This window comes from Seriola aureovittata, chromosome 11 (assembly GCF_021018895.1).
Source record: "Seriola aureovittata isolate HTS-2021-v1 ecotype China chromosome 11, ASM2101889v1, whole genome shotgun sequence".
Taxonomy (NCBI): Eukaryota; Metazoa; Chordata; class Actinopteri; order Carangiformes; family Carangidae; genus Seriola; species Seriola aureovittata.
This window is the reverse complement of record NC_079374.1, coordinates 165,615-187,293: the sequence shown is the minus strand read 5'-3', so window position 1 is coordinate 187,293 and position 21,679 is coordinate 165,615. Positions and strand designations below refer to the sequence as shown.

General features: G+C 45.1%; 1 protein-coding gene across 2 annotated transcripts; it reads left to right on the top strand.

Moving 5' to 3' along the window:
• The first annotated feature begins 2,264 nt into the window (after positions 1–2,264).
• On the top strand, positions 2,265–20,302 carry acvr2aa (activin A receptor type 2Aa). 2 transcript variants are annotated; one of them, XM_056389437.1, is made up of 12 exons: positions 2,265–3,323; positions 5,758–5,989; positions 9,071–9,186; positions 9,372–9,526; positions 12,227–12,250; positions 15,266–15,409; positions 16,122–16,265; positions 16,520–16,665; positions 16,765–16,879; positions 16,971–17,109; positions 17,410–17,540; positions 17,724–20,302. In XM_056389437.1, the coding sequence occupies exons 1-12, from the start codon at positions 3,269–3,271 to the stop codon at positions 17,916–17,918; spliced, it is 1,596 nt and encodes a 531-aa protein (XP_056245412.1). In that variant the 5' UTR covers positions 2,265–3,268; the 3' UTR covers positions 17,919–20,302. The 2 variants fall into 2 exon arrangements, with proteins under 2 accessions (XP_056245412.1, XP_056245413.1); XM_056389438.1 differs by lacking the exon at positions 12,227–12,250 and having other exon boundaries at positions 2,266–3,323.
• The last annotated feature ends 1,377 nt before the right edge of the window (positions 20,303–21,679 follow it).

Genomic DNA, 21,679 nt, shown 5'->3' with positions numbered 1-21,679 from the left:
ACTGCTGGTTATCAGCCGTTGCAGCAGTGAGTGTGTACAGTGGACAACAGGCTCAGTTCAGGCTGACACATAAACTTTATTGACTTCCTGCAGAAAAACAGATGGACAGAGCTCATGTCCTGACAGACTGAAGACCTACAGTCTGTTTTACCTGGGTTTATAGGTGATTTATTCCCTCGATATACAGGTGATTTATTACCTGGACAGAGCTGCAGGGGTTCATCACTGTCAGAGACACCTGGAATGTCTCTGTTAGGGTGAAGCTGTGTTAAATCCTGGTGTTTCATACAGAGAGTGTTTGTGTCAGCAGCTCTGAGATCAGCCCTGAAGCTGCTGCAGGAGGAGATGTCCTTCAGGTCCTCTTCATATGTTTCTGTAGCTCGTTACGTAATGTCCAACATCATATCATAGACTCATCACAGACTCAGGCTGGATAAATCACTGCAGAGACAAGGGAGGGTGAGGAGTCTAACCTGCCTTGTGTCAACAGTCCAGGCTTGTGCTGCGATGGTGTGTGTGTGTGTGTGTGTGGGGGGGTCTATTTGTCTCAGTCTAGAGTGTTGTTGCTGACCATGTTGATCCTTCATGGCCACAGTTCACTGTCTTCTAATGGCTCCTTCCATGTCACAAACCGGTTTCATCAACACGACAGTGAGGATGTGTGTGTGGTTGTTGTGTAGTAGTTGTTGTGAGGTTGTTGTGTAATTGTTGTGTTGTTGTTGTGTAGTTGTGAAGTTGTGAGTAGTTTTGTGTAGTTGTGTAGTTGTAGTTGTCAGACAGACACGTCAGTGAGCAGCAGTGAACACGTTACTACAGATTAGTGTGGATTATACAGCAGGATTATAAACTGTGTGATGGGTCAGAATTGATCTGTAAATAGGGCAGATATCAGTGATCGGGGTCAGACATGCTACTGTCTTTACATCAGCATGAAGGAACAGTCTGATCCACAGAGTCTACAGAGATCATGAACTGACATGTTCAGCACAGCTGAGCTCTTACTGTCGGATTATCATTATTTAAATGATTTTATTTCATTCACTTGACATTCATCTCTGATGCAATAAGCCACTTTAATGACAGCGCTCACCTCCGCACATCCAAATGTTTAACCAAGGCTAGCCCCCATCCCTTCAGTTGGAGGAACCACTGCATCAGAGGAGGCTACATCAACTTGTGTGGACTCTGACGTGGACCAACAGTGTTGAGTAGTTCACATCTTCTGCTGCTACGTATCCCCCCCCCCCCACAGATATTTGCTCTTCTGTAACATTTAATGTTCCTTAGTGTAGTAGAGTGAAGTAGTAATCAGCTGGAATCAGGATGATCAGCTCTCACCTGTCACTCACTGTGTGAGAGGATATTTATTTAAAGTTGAGTCTTTCTCAACTTTCAGAAGCTAACTTAGTTAGCTCAGAGTTAGCTAATAGCTCTTGACTCCGTACTCAAGTTAACTGAACCCACCTGACTAGAGGATGGATTTATGAATAGCTTGTTAGATATACATGTAAATCAGACAGACTTGGCGCTGGAAGGTGGATATTTTCTCTTTTGATTGAGCTGGGCTAACAGTTTCACACTGCTTCCAGTCTTTGTGCTAAGCTAGGCTAACAGTTTCCCCTGCTCCAACACATTTTGGTTGGAATCAGCCTGAAACCTATACAGGATTTAATCAGCAGCAGAATCATTAGGCAGGAACAGGAGCCACCCATCCCTAAGGACAGTGAAGGGCCCCAACACCTACAACCTCATGCCCTCTGGATGCTGATATCAGTCCCTGAACCTAGAACCAAAGGGGCCACAACTGGTTTTGTACCAACCTCCATCCGTCTACTGAACTCTTCCCCATCCCCACCTGTTCCATTCGGAGAGAAGGGAGTAGTGTGATTATTGTATTTGTCCCATTTCTTTACTTTGATTTTGACTTTTAATTGAAAATAGCTTCGATAACCTGAATGTTGATGCCTTCATCTCATACCCTTTCATGTGTTAAATGTGCTTCTCCTAACCCTTCCTCCTTAGTTTAGTCGTTACTCTGTGTTTTCGATTTGAACCTGTCCGGAGAAGGGATCCGGAGCCACTCTGTCTGACAGGAGGCGGTCCTCCTCTGTTATTCCAGCCGTTTTAAATCAGGACGCCGCTCGGGATTGGCGGAGGATTACGGTCGGAGCTCCTTCCAAGCAGCCTATTGGCTACTGCTGATGTCATTCAGACGATCCTCGGCCCTGTGAGGGATTACCATGGAAGAAGGTGGGAAAAAAAACAAAAATAATCTGTGCGGGGCGGCCATCTTGCCTGCGCTCGCAGAGGCAGGGAGAGACTGGAAGTGAGGACGGAGGAGAACCGCAGCGGGAAGAAACAAACCGCCGATGTTTATTTTTATTCAGGGCGGATCGTTTACACGACTGGTTCACCGCCAACCCGCAGAGAATCTGCGTGGTCGTGCCTGCGGTTTGTTGTTTTCCTCCTCGGGATCCGGTGAGGAAACCCTCTCCCGTTAAACCAGCTAGCTGCGGGGCTAAGCTAACGGCTAGCCAGGCCAGCTAGCTGTTCGATGACCGAGCTGTGGTCGTCAGCAGCGGATTGAAGACTGCAGCTCCGTTCGGTAACACTGTGTCTGGTCGTGGAGGGCTGTTTTCTAGATGCGGACTCTGATCCCGGATCACACCACCGACACTACGTCCTGAGCAGCGTCGTGTTTATTTGACACCAAACACCTTATGGACAGCTCGGGTTTAGCGTTCCTTCGGTGTGACGGTCAGCTTGGAGATTCCGTAAATTAAAGCAGGATTTTGGAGCGACTTTACCACCGACTAGCAACGGCCGGAGCTCCGCTCAATCCCGCTCTTGAAATACACTAAATCAGTGCAGATCGATGAAAATGTCCTGTCTGCTGCCGGAGAAAAAGGCTGTTTTTCTGCTCCAGTTTACACCCAGTTCGACTGTAGGCTACCAAGTGTATAACTGTCAATGACATTACCTGTAATCACACAGTGAACCGGCCGCTCAGCTGTATTTGATCCCGATGAAGGGACCTGGAAGTTGGATGATATTACACGGTTTGTCGGTGCCTCCTCTTTAATCGGGCCTGACCTCAAATAAACGGGTTATAACTGCAGCTCAGTGCTCAACATTTACCTCATTTCATCCTGGCTAAATGTGTTATATTTGATCACCTTAAACCAGGTCTAGTTTAAAGGGACGTTCATTCCGGTTGATTTCTCTTTGGATTATAACTACAATAACGGATTCTGTCTTTGGATCCACGATGGGATCAGCGACCAAACTGGCCTTCAGTGTTTTCCTCATCTCCTGCTCTTCAGGTGAGTCTGCTGTCATCACAGCTCGTACCTGGCTTCACACATTGTACATACAGTGGGAGGGGTTCACTGCCTGAGGAGCCCAGTTGCAGCTGTTGTTCGAGTCACAGTATTTAAAGAGTTTCAGTTCAGATCTGCTCCTACCATGATCCTGTTCTCCAGTGTTTCATTATCAGTTACTGAGACGTAAGAAAACACGAAACATTCCTTTTACAACATCCAGTTATGTCGGTAATGAATATATTTATGATCGAATAATCTGAGATTAATTGATTAATCGTTTGACGTGTATACCACCTGAAAGTAGTGAAAACATAATTCCCTTAAATACTTGAGTTCTCTGAGCTGAAGTAGATGTACTAAACATATTTATCAGATGTTCAGTTAACTGTCACTGAAGACTAAGAAGCTGGAAACATTCAGTTAGAGAAGCTGAAACATCACCTGGATGATGAAGCCCTTTCATTTTCTGTGGAGTGATTAGGGCTCCAGCTAGTTACTATTTGTTTTATTATTGATTGACCTAATGATTATTTTTCTAATTAGTCCACTAATTATTATTCTTTGAAATGTAAAAAATAGTGAAAAATGCAAGTGTAGCCTCTTCAAATGTCCTGTTTTGTCTAAAACCTTCATATATCCATTTTACAATGATATAACACAGAAAACAACACATCCTCCTGTTTCAGAGGCCGGAACTAGAGAATATTTGACATTATTAAGTTTCAGATTTTAAAGCTGATAAGATCTTCCGAGTTTCATATGTCTGTCTTCTCTGATCAACCATCAAAAATCCAAACACATCCTGTTTACAGCTAAAAGAAATTAGTTAATTTGTTAATTATCTGATCAACAGACATATATTACAATCTATAATTATAATTTGAGTCATTTTTCAGGTGGAAAAATGCCAGAAATTCTCTGGAGTCAGACGTTTGAAGGTTCTGAGTGAGGGGAACTGGACTTGGTTGTACTTGGTAGATACACGGAAATACTTCAAGTATCTAAAGCCCAAAGTATTTATAAATGTTAACAGTAGTAATTGTACTGTTAGTATCAAACCTTTATACATTGAGATACCAATAGTATTTTGGTATGAACCAAAATGTGTTTGAACTACATTGAAATTAACGGTTTGGTAACTGAAATTGAACTGAAATTTCAGTTACCAAACTTAACAGCAGCCGGTTGCAAAAAGCTTCCATGTCTGTTCTGCTGAGAATTGCGTTAGCTCCAGGTGTTGGTGGTGAGACCAGCAGCATTCAGGTAGCTCCAGGTGTAGCTGCCACAGGAAGTGTCAGACAGTCTGTTGGAACAATAATGAAAAATACCTGTCATCTGTTCCCACAGATGAGATATTTAAATGACTGTATCAGAGCAGACTCAGAGAAAATGACTGCTCATGTGTCACTGTAACACCTTTATTCTACCTTTATTTAAGCAGGTAACAGACTTACTGAAGGACAGTGACCTGGACCAGAGAACAGGTGACACACCTGTGTTTCCCCTCAGACACACAGCTTTGCACTTGATTCTGTTTCAACATCTGTAACATCTGTAGAACACAGATAACAGGCCATAATGAGTGTGGTTTATATACCTGTCTGTCCACATGAGAAGGAAGGGGACAGGTAGACAGGTGAGCAGCAGACTGAACTGAAGCTTGGACTGTGTGTGGGCTGTAGTGATAAATCAGTTCATCAGTGACAGTTGAACATCTGGACACATGCTGCGGCTGCAGTAAGAACATCTGGGTGAGAACCAGCAGCTTCATGTGCGCCTGTGTGTGTGTGTGTGTGTGTGTGTGTGTGTGTGTGTGTGTGTGTGTGTGTGTGTGGGTGGGTGTGTGTGTGTGGGTGGGTGGGTGGGTGTTGCGTGCAGTGTGGAGCTCATACACATTTGATAAGACTAAATATTTAAAGGACCATCCCTCTGTTTTCAGCCTCATGGTTTCACTGTATCTCAGGTGTAGTGATGAAGCTTCACCTGTCCTTATCTTCCCTTTACACTTACACAGACAGACATACAGGTAGGTGGAGGCTTGATGTATGCTGACAGGTGGATTCATACCTGTCTGTAAACAAGACATCCTTCAGATGAAAAGAGTGGAGACATTAGAATCAGTAAAATCTGATGGATGGTCAGTGCCAGTAACGTTAGATCTTGATTGGTTAATCTGTTCTCTGCTGATTATCAGACCTATCTCCTTTTGAATGATTGATTAGTCATTTTATTAGGAATATGCCATGAAGTAATGACAATAATGTGACATGAATATAAATAATTGACATTTATTTCACATTGGTAAATAATTACAGAGCTTCTGTGTTGTGTTGGCTGTGATGGTGGAGCAGGTATTAATCTAGAAAAAGGTCTGAACAGTTTGAGCTGATAACCAGGTGAGTCCAGACTCTGACGGACTCTGTCTCTTCCTCAGGTGCCATCCTGGGTCGCTCAGAGACTCAGAAGTGCGTCCACTACAACTACAGCCCTTCATCCTCGTCCTCCTCCTCAGCGTCTGAGGGGCGGGGGAACGTCAGCGGGGTGGTCACCTGCTCTGGGGAGAAAGATAAGAGGGTGCACTGCTTCGCCACGTGGAAGAATGTCTCAGGAGCCGTCCAGGTGGTCAAACAGGGCTGCTGGCTGGACGACGTCAACTGCTACGATAGGTGACTGTCAGTCCTCTTTCAGACCACATCCAGTCACAGTAAGACCACCTGAGTCAGACCTGAACCAGATGGTTATCTGATTCAGTGTGGCATCACTTCCTGATGATGTCATGATCTCTGATGTCCCACCACAATAAAACTCAAGAGAAACAGGCTGCAGAACTTCATAGAGAATCCTCCTGTTTTTAAGTTTCCTTAAGTATCAGTCTGAACATCATGATACACTGCAGACACGAGCTGATCACACCTGATCACAACTGATCAAAACTGATCACAGCTGATTCAGCTGCTGGTAATGAGACAGGAATCAGATGTAGGGTAGTGTGGGGGTGGGGAGATGAACTGATCTCACAGCTCAGTCCTCAGTCTACTGCAGGTCATGTGACTGAAGACTCACCTGTGAGGTTTACCTGTCGGTGCTCAGTAACCCCCTCTGTCCCCGACAGAGGGTGACATCAGAGTTTTGTGTCTCTTTGTGGTGGTTTTGTGTGTCTTTGTCTCTTTGTAGTGGTTTCATGACTCTTTGTGTCATTGTTGTGGTTTTGTGTCTCTTTGGCTCTTTGTAGTGGTTTCATGTCTTTTTGTGGTGGTTTCATGTCTCTATCTGTCTTTGTGGTGGTTATGTGTCTCGTTGTTTTATGTGTCTTTGTGGTGGTTTTGTGTCTTTTATTCTCTTTATGGTGCTTTCATGTCCCTTTGTGGGGGTTTCATGTCTCTTTGTGGTGGTTTCATGTCTGTTTGTCTCATTGTGGTGGTTTTCTGTCTCTTTATGTCTTTGTGGTGGTTTCATGTCTGTTTGTTGTGGTTTCATATGTCTCTTTGTGGTGGATAAGTGTCTCTTTGTCTCATTGTGGTGGTTTCATGTCTCTTTGCAGTGGTTTCATGTCTGTTTGTTGTGGTTTCATGTCTCTGTCTCTTTGTGGTGGTTTCATGTCTCTGTGGTGGTTTTGTGTCTTTGTGGTGGTTTTGTGTCTCTTTGTCTAATTGTTGTGGTTTCATGTCTCTGTCTCTTTGTGGTGGTTTCATGTCTCTGTGGTGGTTTTGTGTCTTTGTGGTGGTTTTGTGTCTCTTTGTGTCTTTGTTGTGGTTTCGTGTCTCTTTGTCTAATTGTGGTGGTTTCATGTCCCTTTGCAGTGGTTTCATGTTTCATTGTTGTGGTTTCATGTCTGTTTGTCTCTTTGTTGTGGTTTCATGTCTCTTTGTGGTGGTTTCGTGTCTCTTTGTCTCATTATGGTGGTTTCATGTCTCTTTGTGTCTTTGTGGTGGTTTCATGTCTCTGTCTCTTTGTGGTTGTTTTGTGTCTCTTTGTCTCATTGTTGTGGTTTCATGTATTTTTGTCTCTTTGTGGTGGTTTCATGTATCTGTCTCTTTGTGGTGGTTTCATGTCTCTGTGGTGGTTTTGTGTCTCTTTGTCTCATTGTTGTGGTCTCATGTCTCTTTGTTTTATTATGGTGGTTTCATGTCTCTTTTTGTCTTTGTGATGGTTTCATGTCTCTTGTCTCATTGTTCTGGTTTCATGTCTTTGTGGTGGTTTTGTGTCTCTGTCTCTTTGTGGTGGTTTTGTGTCTCTTTGTGTCCTTGTGGTGGTTTCATGTCTCTTTGTAGTGGTTTCATGTCTGTTTGTTGTGGTTTCATGTCTCTTTGTTGTGGTTTCATGTCTGTTTGTCTCTTTGTTGTGGCTTCATGTCTTTGTGGTGGTTTCATGTCTGTTTATGTCTTTGGTGGTTTCATGTCTGTTTGTCTCTTTGTTGTGGTTTCATGTCTCTTTGTGGTGGTTTCGTGTCTCTTTGTCTCATTATGGTGGTTTCATGTCTCTTTGTGTCTTTGTGGTGGTTTCATGTCTCTGTCTCTTTGTGGTTGTTTTGTGTCTCTTTGTCTCATTGTTGTGGTTTCATGTATTTTTGTCTCTTTGTGGTGGTTTCATGTATCTGTCTCTTTGTGGTGGTTTCATGTCTCTGTGGTGGTTTTGTGTCTCTTTGTGTCTTTGTTGTTGTTTCATGTCTCTTTTTGTCTTTGTGATGGTTTCATGTCTCTTGTCTCATTGTTCTGGTTTCATGTCTTTGTGGTGGTTTTGTGTCTCTGTCTCTTTGTGGTGGTTTTGTGTCTCTTTGTGTCCTTGTGGTGGTTTCATGTCTCTTTGTAGTGGTTTCATGTCTGTTTGTTGTGGTTTCATGTCTCTTTGTTGTGGTTTCATGTCTGTTTGTCTCTTTGTTGTGGCTTCATGTCTTTGTGGTGGTTTCATGTCTGTTTATGTCTTTGGTGGTTTCATGTCTCTATGTCTCATTGTTGTGGTCTCATGTCTCTTTGTGGTGGTTTCATGTCTCTTTGTTTTATTATGGTGGTTTCATGTCTCTTTGTGTCTTTGTGGTGGTTTCGTGTCTCTTTGTCTCGTTGTGGTTTCGTGTCTTTTTATCTCTTTGTGGTGGTTTCATGTCTCTTTGTGTCTTTGTGGTGGTTTCATGTCTTTGTGGTGGTTTTATGTCTCTTTGTGTCTTTGTGGTGGTTTCGTGTCTCTTTGTCTCATTGTTGTGGTTTCGTGTCTCTTTGTCTCATTGTTGTGGTTAATGTGTCTTTGTGGTGGCTTTGTCTCTTTGTGGTGGTTTTGTGTCTCGTTGTGTCTTTGTGGTGGTTTCGTGTCCTTTTGTCTCATTGTTGTGGTTTCGTGTCTCTTTATGTCTATGTGGTGGTGTTGTGTCTCTTAGTATCATTGTGGTGGTTTCGTGTCTCTTTGTCTCATTGTTGTGGTTTCATGTCTCTGTCTCTTTGTGGTAGTTTTATGTCTCTTTGCGTCTTCTGTGCTCTGTAACTATCAAACCAGTTGATATTGAGGTTGTGGTACAGGGGCCCCTGATCATTTGGGCCCCAGGGTTCTGTAGACCTGTTCAGTAATCCACACATGGGCCCAGGTTAATGAATGATATCAATTATTGATTATCGTTGAACAGTGAGCTGCTGAAACTGTTGAATAATAATAATGAATGACATCAGAACTACAGAAACACTGAGAACAGACTTTCTTCAGGTGAAGAAGAATCACACACACACACACACACACCTACCTGACTCTTTCTCTCTTGGCAGGAATGAGTGTATGGAGAAGAAAGATGCTCCTGAAGTCTTCTTCTGCTGCTGTGAAGGTGCTTTGTGTAACGACAAGTTCTTCTACAGCCCCGAAGGCTACCTGTCACCGATACCCAGTAAGATTCACCTGTCCACATGGTCACCTGTCCACCTGTCAGCTTGTCCACCTGTTCACCTCTCCACCTGTCCATGTGTTTGCCTGTTCACCTGTCCTGTCTGATCCCTTCTGTAAATGAACTCTGCTGTCAACAGTTTGTGATGTCGTTATTTTATACTTCTATATCGCTGTACATTTCCGTAGCGACGAACAAACCCGTGACGTCTCCGCCTCCGGTGCTGACCACTCTGATGTACTCCCTGGTTCCCATCATGGCTGTCACCGCCATAGTCCTGTTCTCCTTCTGGATGTACCGTCACCACAAACTGGCCTACCCACCTGTGCTGGTGCCCACACAGGTGAGACCTGCTCAGTGTTTCTGCGGAGCTTTTTCGTCTTTGGTGTTTTTAAACTGCTGTATACACACACACCCGTCATCCACAGATTAATATACTACATCATATTACTGTAGTCAGCTGAATGAAAGCTGTCTGTAGGTTCAGGTGTAGGCCCAGCAGAGAAAACAGATTAGGGGATATAAGCAACACCGCAGACAACAGGAGAATGCAGCTCGGAGGACTAAGATGTCGTCGACAAGAGAGGGCACTCAGCTTCAGTAGTTTGGAGATATTTTGGTTTTTTACAGTCTGACAAAAAACAGTGCAATCTGCACTGCACACTGTGCCGGAGAAACGTTCCATTAAAAACAGGTAACACCTCAAACCTGTTTCATCATTTGAAATAATATCACCAGTTAGAACACACAGAAACTAAGAAACTACATGTCTAAACAAGTGTTAGAGGACCCTTGACCAGCGCCAGGCCAGTACCCAGTGTAAATCTTCTCTGTCTGATTATTTATTTATTTATTTTGCAGTCTGATCATGTGACATGTATGCTGTATCACACTGCAGAACCTTTCTATTTACTTTGTTGAGCAAAAAACACTGAAAAGGATTTTGATTTTAATCGTGTATATTTGATTATGTTTTGAATGTTTGTGCCTCTGAGTTTTTGAATGTTATGCTGTTTGGCAAGTGTTTGTCGTGTTCTGACTAAATAGAAAAGTTAAAAACCACAGTTGACTGTCTGGTTTCTTCAACTTTCTCTCAGGAGCAAAAATCAGCCTTTAAACCTGAAAGAAATAACGATGAGGCATTTATCGTGATAAATATTGATATCGTCTGATATGGAAATTTTTATCGTGACAACGGTTTTGTTCATATCGCCCAGGCATAGGTCCAGGTGTAGCTCTGAGATTCAGGTGTAGGCCGAGGTGTAGCTCTGAGGTTCAGGTGTAGGTCTAGGTGTAGCTCTGAGGTTCAGGTGTAGGCCTAGGTGTAGCTCTGAGGTTCAGGTGTAGGCCCAGGTGTAGCTTTGAGGTCCAGGTGTAGGCCCAGGTGTAGCTCTGAGGCCCAGGTGTAGGTCTAGGTGTAGCTCTGAGGTTCAGGTGTAGGTCTAGGTGTAGCTTTGAGGTCCAGGTGTAGGCCCAGGTGTAGCTCTGAGGCCCAGGTGTAGGTCTAGGTGTAGCTCTGAGGTTCAGGTGTAGGTCTAGGTGTAGCTCTGAGGTTCAGGTGTAGGTCCAGGTGTAGCTCTGAGGTCCAGGTGTAACTGAGGTTCAGGTGTAGGCCCAGGTGTAGCTCTGAGGTTAAGGTGTAGGCCCTGATGTAGCTCTGAGGTTAAGGTGTAGGTCCAGGTGTAGCTCTGAGGTCCAGGTGTAGCTCTGAGGTTCAGGTGTAGGTCTAGGTGTAGCTCTGAGGTTCAGGTGTAGGCCTAGGTGTAGCTCTGAGGTTCAGGTGTAGGCCCAGATAGAGCTCTGAGGTTCAGGTGTAGGTCCAGGTGTAGCTCTGAGGTTCAGGTGTAGGTCCAGGTGTAGCTCTGAGGTCCAGGTGTAGCTCTGAGGTTCAGGTGTAGGCCCAGGTATAACTCCGAGGTTCAGGTGTAGGACCAGGTGTAGCTCTGAGGTTCAGGAGTAGCTCTGAGGTTCAGGTGTAGGCCCAGGTATAACTCTGCGGTTCAGGTGTAACTCTGAGGTTCAGGTGTAGGTCCAGGTATAACTCTAAGGTCCAGGTGTAGCTCTGAGGTCCAGGTGTAGCTCTGAGGTTCAGGTGTAGGCCCAGGTGTAACTGAGGTTCAGGTGTAGGTCCAGGTATAACTCTAAGGTCCAGGTGTAGCTCTGAGGTCCAGGTGTAGTTCTGAGGTTCAGGTGTAGGCCCAGGTATAACTCTGAGGTTCAAGTGTAGGTCCAGGTGTAGTTCTGAGGTTCAGGTGTAGGCCCAGGTATAACTCTGAGGTCCAGGTGTAGGCCCAGGTGTAACTCTGAGGTCCAGGTGTAGGCCCAGGTGTAACTCTGAGGTTCAGGTGTAGGCCCAGGTATAACTCCGAGGTTCAGGTGTAGGACCAGGTGTAGCTCTGAGGTTCAGGAGTAGCTCTGAGGTTCAGGTGTAGGCCCAGGTATAACTCTGCGGTTCAGGTGTAACTCTGAGGTTCAGGTGTAGGTCCAGGTATAACTCTAAGGTCCAGGTGTAGCTCTGAGGTTCAGGTGTAACTCTGAGGTTCAGGTGTAGGTCCAGGTATAACTCTAAGGTCCAGGTGTAGCTCTGAGGTCCAGGTGTAGCTCTGAGGTTCAGGTGTAGGCCCAGGTGTAACTGAGGTTCAGGTGTAGGCCCAGGTATAACTCTAAGGTCCAGGTGTAGCTCTGAGGTCCAGGTGTAGCTCTGAGGTTCAGGTGTAGGCCCAGGTATAACTCTGAGGTTCAAGTGTAGGTCCAGGTGTAGTTCTGAGGTTCAGGTGTAGCTCTGAGGTTCAGGTGTAGGCCCAGGTATAACTCTAAGGTCCAGGTGTAGCTCTGAGGTCCAGGTGTAGCTCTGAGGTTCAGGTGTAGGCCCAGGTATAACTCTGAGGTTCAAGTGTAGGTCCAGGTGTAGTTCTGAGGTTCAGGTGTAGGCCCAGGTATAACTCTGAGGTCCAGGTGTAGGCCCAGGTGTAACTCTGAGGTCCAGGTGTAGGCCCAGGTGTAGCTTTGAGGTTCTGACTCAACATGTTTCTCTCTCTCTCAGCACGCCTTTCACATTATGATCGAGGTAAGAAGAGAAACTCGTCGTTTCAGCTTCATCAGTGCCGTTGTTTTATTTTTGCATCTTGATTTTCCTGTTCAGCCTGAGATGCCTTTATTTTGTTACTCTGTGTCTCTGTGTCTCTGCCACTGTTGTTTATTCGTTGTTATTTATGCTCTGTGATGTGGATGTTTGTGCACAGATGGACAGACGTTGTCTCCATGTGCATGTCACAAAGCAGGTTGAGCATGCAGTCAGTAACAGGTCTGGACTTCATCTCCCATCAGCCCTCTCTACAGCTCAGTTCAGACTGGACATGTCTCATCAGAGACCAGCTGGTTTATCCACACAGTGATTGGTCCACCAGAGGGCGCTCTTAAAACTCATTGCATTTTGATCAGTAATCTAATGTAATCAATGAAGATGGAGGACAGTGGCAGCAGAGCCATGAGCTGATTGGATGATCAGAGAGACAGTTAAACTTGCTCCATGTAGATATAGTTCAGAGTCTGGACCTGAACACACACAGACAGACATTAACCCTTCACTGTCGCACAGTCCAGAGTCAACACACACACAGGAACACATCTGTAGGACCTGAAAACACAGACACACACACATGAACACGTCTGTAGGATCTGAAAACACAGACACACACGTGAACACGTCTGTAGGATCTGGAAACACACACACACACGAACACGTCTGTAGGATCTGGAAACACACACACACACACACACACACACACACACACACACACACGAACACGTCTGTAGGACCTGAAAACACAGACACACACACATGAACACGTCTGTAGGACCTGAAAACACACACACACACACACACACACCACACACACACACACACACACGAACACGTCTGTAGGACCTGAAAACACACACACACACACACACACACACATGTACATGTCTGTAGTACCTGAAAACACACACACACACGTGAACATGTCTGTAGGACCTGAAAACACAGACACACACACATGAACACGTCTGTAGTACCTGAAAACACACACACACACGAACACGTCTGTAGGATCTGAAAACACAGACACACACGTGAACACGTCTGTAGGACCTGGAAACACACACACACACACGTGAACATGTCTGTAGTACCTGAAAACACACACACACACATGAACATGTCTGTAGGACCTGAAAACACAGACACACACACATGAACACGTCTGTAGGACCTGAAAACACACACACACACACACACACACACACACACACACACACGAACACGTCTGTAGGACCTGAAAACACACACACACACACACACACACACATGTACATGTCTGTAGTACCTGAAAACACACACACACACGTGAACATGTCTGTAGGACCTGAAAACACAGACACACACACATGAACACGTCTGTAGGACCTGAAAACACACACACACACACACACACACACACACACACACACACACACACATGAACACGTCTGTAGGACCTGAAAACACAGACACACACACATGAACACGTCTGTAGTACCTGAAAACACACACACACATGAACACGTCTGTAGGACCTGAAAACACAGACACACACACACACATGAACACGTCTGTAGGACCTGAAAACACGGACACACACACATGAACACGTCTGTAGGACCTGAAAACACACACACACACACACACATGAACACGTCTGTAGGACCTGAAAACACACACACACACACATGAACATGTCTGTAGGACCTGAAAACACACACACGTCTGCAGGACCTGAACACACACACGAACACGTCTGTAGAACCTGAAAACACACACACACACGGACACATCTGCAGGACCTGAAAACACACACACACATGAACACGTCTGTAGAACCTGAAAACACACACACACATGAACACGTCTGTAGGACCTGAAAACACAGACACACACACACACACGAACACGTCTGTAGGACCTGAAAACACAGACACACACACACACACGAACACGTCTGTAGGACCTGAAAACACACACACACACACACGAACACGTCTGTAGGACCTGAAAACACACACACACACGGACACATCTGCGGGACCTGAAAACACACACACACATGAACATGTCTGTAGAACCTGAAAACACACACACACATGAACACGTCTGTAGGACCTGAAAACACACACACACATGAACACGTCTGTAGGACCTGAAAACACAGACACACACACACACATGAACACGTCTGTAGGACCTGAACACACAGACACACACACATGAACACGTCTGTAGGACCTGAAAACACAGACACACACACACACACATGAACATGTCTGTAGGACCTGAAAACACACACACACACGTCTGTAGAACCTGAAAACACACACACACACGGACACATCTGCGGGACCTGAAAACACACACACACATGAACACGTCTGTAGGACCTGAAAACACAGACACACACACACACACATGAGCACGTCTGTAGGACCTGAAAACACAGACACACACACACACATGAACACGTCTGTAGGACCTGAAAACACACACACACACATGAACACGTCTGTAGGACCTGAAAACACGGACACACACACATGAACACGTCTGTAGGACCTGAAAACACACACACACACACACACACACACACACACACATGAACACGTCTGTAGGACCTGAAAACACACACACACACACACACACATGAACATGTCTGTAGGACCTGAAAACACACACACACACGTCTGCAGGACCTGAACACACACACGAACACGTCTGTAGAACCTGAAAACACACACACACACGGACACATCTGCGGGACCTGAAAACACACACACACATGAACATGTCTGTAGAACCTGAAAACACACACACACATGAACACGTCTGTAGAACCTGAAAACACACACACACATGAACACGTCTGTAGGACCTGAAAACACAGACACACACACACACATGAGCACGTCTGTAGGACCTGAAAACACAGACACACACACACACATGAACACGTCTGTAGGACCTGAACACACACAAACTCAGTCTGTGGTTTCCATGTTAATCCTCCAGGACCCTGGGCCCCTCCCCCCCTCCCCCATCCTGGGCCAGAAGCCGCTGCAGCTGCTAGAGATCAAAGCCAGGGGGCGCTTCGGCTGCGTGTGGAAGGCTCAGCTGCTCAGTGAATATGTGGCTGTCAAGATCTTCCCCATACAGGTCTGTACTGACTGTTTCTGGTACTGACTTTCTGTTACAGTAACTGTCTGTTCACATGTCAAGTAATGTGAGAAACAATTGATCATGTGACTGCAGCTGTCCATTCATACATGATGAACAGAGTCTAGGAGTTACTGATGTCATTAGACATTAACATCTGCACAAGAACATCTGTAGAGGAACATCTGTACAGGAACATTTACATTTACGACACGATCTACAGAGACTGAATATGAACACAGACCCTGATTGGATAGATGTGACCTGGTTGTCATGATGATATCAGGACGTAAAGTGACACAGCTGTTTGTTCAGAAACACATTCATTATTCAGCTTTTATTTTGTTGAGTCACATCACTTCCTCTCTGCCTGGTAGAGAAGGTTCTGTGGTCCAGACCTGGTTTCAGTTCCGAACCTCCCCCACTGCTGTGTGTGTGTTTAGACTTAAGGCTCGCAGCTTTAATCCCCCCGAGGCTGACTGTGTCCTCAGCCAATCAGCATCAGTAAACCCAACATGACCTCAATCGAATACACTTGCTCTCAGACACACACACACACACACACACACACACTGTGGCATCAGTCAGATGAAGGTTGTGTTCATCAGTTGTGAGTCTTTGCTGCAACCACTGAGAGGAAAAACAACACAACTACAAAACAAGGGAGTAAACAACACAACCATAACACTCTGCTCATGACCTCTGTTTCCAGGACAAGCAGTCGTGGCAGAATGAGTTTGAGATCTACAACCTGAACGGGATGAGACACGAGAACCTGCTGCAGTTCATTGGAGCCGAGAAGAGAGGAAGTAATGTGGATATGGAGCTATGGCTCATCACCGCCTTCCACGACAAGGTAACACTGACACACACACACACACACACACACACACACACACACACACACACAGCTGATTAAATATGAGTCAGAAAACATTAAAACATTTTATTTTGAGTTTTAATTGTTTCATTATTATTTTTATTTATTATTAGATTGATATTTTATCTTTATAAAGCTCATGTATTAACTGATGTTGATTTGATCATTTAAAATAATGAAGAAACTAAAACATAAATAATTTTTAAAAACCTGAGACTTTCTGTGTTCAGGGTTCTCTAACAGATTACCTGAAGGCCAACGTTCTCTCCTGGTCTGAACTCTGTCTCATCGCTCAGTCCATGTCCCGGGGTCTTGCCTACCTGCACGAAGACATACCTGGACACAAGGATGGACACAAGCCTGCCATTGCACACAGGTACACACACACACACACACACACACACACACAAACAGGTACAGGTACACAGGTGTCCAGAGAGCTGTCAGACAGGACGTGTCACTCTGTATTTTTCAGGGACTTTAAGAGTAAGAACGTTCTGCTGAAGTCCAACCTGACCGCCTGCATCGCTGACTTTGGCCTCGCTCTCAGGTTTGAGGCGGGAAAATCTCCAGGAGACACCCATGGACAGGTGAGTTCACCTGGGAGGAACGCTGACGTCTTTGTCTCATCCCCCCCTCCCAACTCCAGACCTTTGACCCAGGTGTGTCCCTGTCTGTCAGGTGGGGACCAGGAGGTACATGGCTCCGGAGGTCCTGGAGGGAGCCATCAACTTCCAGAGAGATGCCTTCCTGAGGATCGACATGTACGCTCTGGGTCTGGTGCTGTGGGAGCTCGCCTCACGCTGCAAAGCTGCTGACGGTAACAAGCACCAGCACTCTGTGTGTGTGTGTGTGTGTGTGTGTGTGTGTGTGTGTGTGTGTGTGTGTGCTCGTGCATGCGCTCGTGCATGTGTGCGTCAGACCCTGACCCAGCTGAGGAGATGAAAACATGATCAATAGTCAGATGTGAACAGCAGAAACACTCAGTGTGTGATGAACAGAGAACAGCGCCACCTGGTGGTTGTTAGACTTCACTACACCACAACAGTGTGCACCACATTTACAGCAGCTGCTGTCTGCTGGTGGAGAACCATCTCAGTCCCCCTTGTCTCTGGTCCAGGTCCAGTGGATGAGTACATGCTGCCATTTGAGGAGGAGGTGGGTCAGCATCCGTCTCTGGAGGACATGCAGGAGGTGGTGGTCCACAAGAAGCTGAGACCGCTGCTCAGAGAGTGCTGGCAGAAACACGCTGTGAGTCTGACTACATTACCCACAATACACCAACCTCCACTCATTAATACACTGACATCAATGTGGACTACATTACCCACAATACACCAGCCTGTACTCATTAATACACTGTGTATAGTGATGTGGATTACATTACCCATAATTCCCAGTGTGTCTGATGTGGATTTGCTGGTTCCCCTTCAGGGTCTGGCCTTGCTCTGTGAGACCATAGAGGAGTGCTGGGACCACGAGGCCGAAGCTCGGCTGTCGGCCGGCTGCGTGGAGGAGCGGGTCGTGCAGATGCAGCGACAGACGAGTGTCACGGCGCCAGAGGAGATTGTAACGGTTGTCACCATGGTAACTAACGTGGACTACCCTCCTAAAGAGTCGAGTCTATGACGAGGCTCAGGACCAATCAGGACGGAGCAGGGACTCCCTCAGTGAACACCGTCTCTGATGGCGGACGTAGCCGGTCAGGTGACCTGCTGGCGGTCAGATGACCTCTGACTGCAGGTGAGTCTTGGACTGATAAGGACAACATGGTGGAGAGTTTCTCTCTCTCTGGTCAGTTCCTGTTTTTTACTGCAAAATAAAAGACTTTTTCTACGATAATGTGAGGATAATTTCAGAATAAAAGGGCGACTTGAGTTTTTATTCACATGCTGTTTGTTTCTCCGACGTGATGCCAATAAGAAACAGCTTCTGAATGTCTGTGTCACTGCTGTGTACATATACAGATTATTATTATTATATACATATATACAGAGAGTCTAATAATCAGGTTATTGATCACACATCAAACATACAGGAAGTTCCTTTTCTTTCTCTGATGTCTGGTTCTTTAACATCGGAGGAGAAACTGAGTCAACTTGAACACTGATACAGACGATCAACAGTCACTACAGAGACACTGAGCTCCTATCAGAATCAATAATCAATAATCATCCATATATTCACCCTGACAATCCAAACATGATGTTAGTTTACGGTCTGTTCAGTCGTCCAGTTTCTCCTCATCAGAACCAATCGGGCTGCTGATCAATACACTGATAACTGATCAGCTGTTGAGGAGAGAACCCCCTGAGACAGTGAAACACTTCCTGTTTAGTTTGCAGTGAATATTGACAGCATGCCTTTATTTGTGTTTGACAGTTTTATTTTGAAATCTAGTTTTCTCCTCTTCCTTCCTGTCTGTGGTTCATTCAGATTCTGTGGAGCCTCGAAACTAACGAGGTTTGATTAAAGTTATTGACCAGAATATTATTTATTTATATAGAAGAATGAACATTAAAGGAAACATGGGACTGGTCTGAGACCTGGACTTCAGAGGGGACTGCTCTCAGACCAGTCCAGGTCTCAGTCCAGGTCTTAGACATGGACCTGATTTATAAAGAAAGTGAAGATGTGTCACTGAAATCAGATAAATGTTATTATCACTAATTATTGAACTAATTAACTTATTGATGAATAGTTCTTCCTCGCGTTGAGGCTTCAAATGTTTGGTGGATTTTTAATCCAGATCCAGAATCTGTGGGTTCTGAGACGATCCACCAACAGGGAGGCGTTCAGGGCCCTTTAGGAACTCTGAGCTCTGTGGTTCAGATGGACTGTGTTGACATAGACAGAGATCAGCTGTCTCCTAATCTAATACCTGACCCCAGACAGGAACACACCCCCCCCCCCCCCCCCCCCCCCCCAGTTTGTACATATGAATGTTGTTTCAGATGTGATTTTAGCATGAGTTTGTTTTTTATGGACAAGAAACAAAAACAGAAAAAGTTCTTTATAATGTTGAAAAGAAACACGTTTTATATGATGGTGATGATGATGATGATGATGATGATGATGTACGAATGAAAAACAATCTGGTTCATTAATATATGTTGAAGCTCCGAACAATAACTTTCTGGGCAGAAGGTGTGTGTGTGTGTGTGTGTGTGTGTGTGTGTGTGTGTGTGTGTGTGTGTGTGTGTGTGTGTGTGTGTGTGTGTGTGTGTGTGTGTGTGTGTGTGTGTGTGTTGGTGGGGGGGGGGTGTCCGTCATTGATCAGTCATTGTTCAGTCATTGATCAGTCATCGATCAGTTACTGAGACAGACAAAAAACTTTGACTAATTATTTAATTATCAGAATAATTTCAGATGAATTTTCTGATAACTGGTTAATTGATTAATGGATTAACTGTTGCAGCTGTCATTTTTATGCACAGTTATTAAGCCTAGGTTGTGTCAGTAATAGCTGCAGCAATTAGTCGATCAATTGATCAACAGATTATTGCTCATTATCCTGATAATTGATCTGATGATTTGCTACTTTTTCTCCTCAATATTAAACAGAGTTTTCAGGTCCAGAATAATAGAAGATTGATGAGCTGATTGATAGATTGATGATAATAATCGGTGTGTGTGGTGACAGCTGTCTGTGTGACATCACTGGTGTTCTCATTGTTTTTCTCCAGATTCATGAAGCAGTATCAGAACTCTGTGGTTCCTCAGTGGAGAACAGAGAACACTGATGAGATGTTCCATCAAACCTATTGATTATTAGAGTTAATCAATGATCAGTTGTAGAGTGTGAACATGTGTAAAATCATTACAGGTCAGTCTGTCCAACAGCAGAAACACAGTAAAGACCAGTGGAAGCAGTGATGGTTGCCACAGTGACACTGAGGCGTTTGTTAGATGTTGAGGAAGACTATCTGCTCTTCATCACCTTTTATATTCAATGTGACAATGTTTTATCCCCCCCCCCCCCCCCCCCCCCCCATGTGTGAGAGCATCTGTCTGAGGCGACTGTTGAATATTGTACAGAAGAAAATAAAGTGCTCTGCTTTGGTTCTGTTGTTTAATTTAAGACAAAACAAAAAACCTACAAACAAAACTTTTTTTTAAAAAATGCTTTATTATTCAAACCACTTTCCGTTTCATCTTATTAAAACAGTTAAATAATGAAACGATAAGATATATCATAAAAAAAAGTAATGATCTCAGAACAGCTTCTGTCTCTTTAAGGATCTGGTGCCCGTTTCATTCATCATGTATTTTCCCGCCCTCTAGCTTGTCTCTGAAGCTTGTTTGACTTCCAGCCGTTTAATTGATAGTTTGTGTCATTTCCGCGGGTGTGACCAAGTCCCGTTCACAGAGGCTGGAGCTTGTCAAGTGGAGAGGACAACAGCTTTATTCGTAGGTTTGCACAATGAGGATAATCCTGGATCTTTGACTGGTGATCAGCTTTGGCAAACTCGTTCACTTGGCTTCTACCGTTACGGATCAGTTATGATATTGCAGCACAATACGCATGCGCAGACGTGTGTGGAAACGAAACTTCTGCATTAAGAGTTAAGAGGCAGCAGCAGCAACAAGTAGCAAGTAAACAGCTAATGAAGCTGATTTATCCTCTGTGAGATCTGCTGTAAGTTACAGACAGAATATTGTTGAGAGAGAGAGAGAGAGAGAGAGAGAGAGAGAGAGAGAGAGAGAGAGAGAGAGAGAGAGAGAGAGAGAGAGAGAGAGAGAGAGAGAGAGAGAGAGAGAGAGAGAGAGAGAGAGAGAGAGAGAGAGAGAGAGAGAGAGAGAGAGAGAGAGAGAGAGAGAGAGAGAGAGAGGCGAGGCTAGTGACCGGAGCAGAGTTAGCTAGCTAGTTAGCAGTGTAGATGTGAGTACAGTGAGCTGTTTGTCAGTAAATAAATGCTGCGACTCCTCCAGACCGAAGTTCTCACTGACGAGTCTGGACACTGAGAACCTTGTATTGACTCTAAGTTATTATAAAACTAAAGGAACGGTGCTGCTCCAGGTAAACCAGACCAGTCTCAGCCTGTTTGAGAAGATGTTTCACCACCTGAAAACACAAATAGACACCAACAGCTCCAGCTCAGCAATGGGCCCAGAAGACACCATCGACCCAACAGACAGAGAAGTCAGAACAGAAAGACCCTAACTGCAATCATCCCTCACCCCTGACTGATAAACTGAGAAAAAGCCTGTCTTCACTGGAACTGAAGAATCAAGGGTGGTGATATCCACCCTCCTGCCCCGTACAGACACCCCGCCTCATGTCATACATGACATTAACATGGAGATCACCCGGAACTGCTCCAGCCTCCCCAACAGCCACCTGGCACACATAACACCATCGGCATTTATATGACGGGCTGCACCTCGAC

Excerpts from the sequence above, each read along its gene's own strand:
- acvr2aa (XM_056389437.1), top strand. The coding sequence starts at position 3,269 with ATGGGATCAGCGACCAAACTGGCCTTCAGTGTTTTCCTCATCTCCTGC. Across the intron at positions 12,251-15,265 it reads CCTTTCACATTATGATCGAG|GACCCTGGGCCCCTCCCCCC; the intron begins GTAAGAAGAGAA and ends TTAATCCTCCAG. Across the intron at positions 17,541-17,723 it reads AGTGCTGGCAGAAACACGCT|GGTCTGGCCTTGCTCTGTGA; the intron begins GTGAGTCTGACT and ends GTTCCCCTTCAG.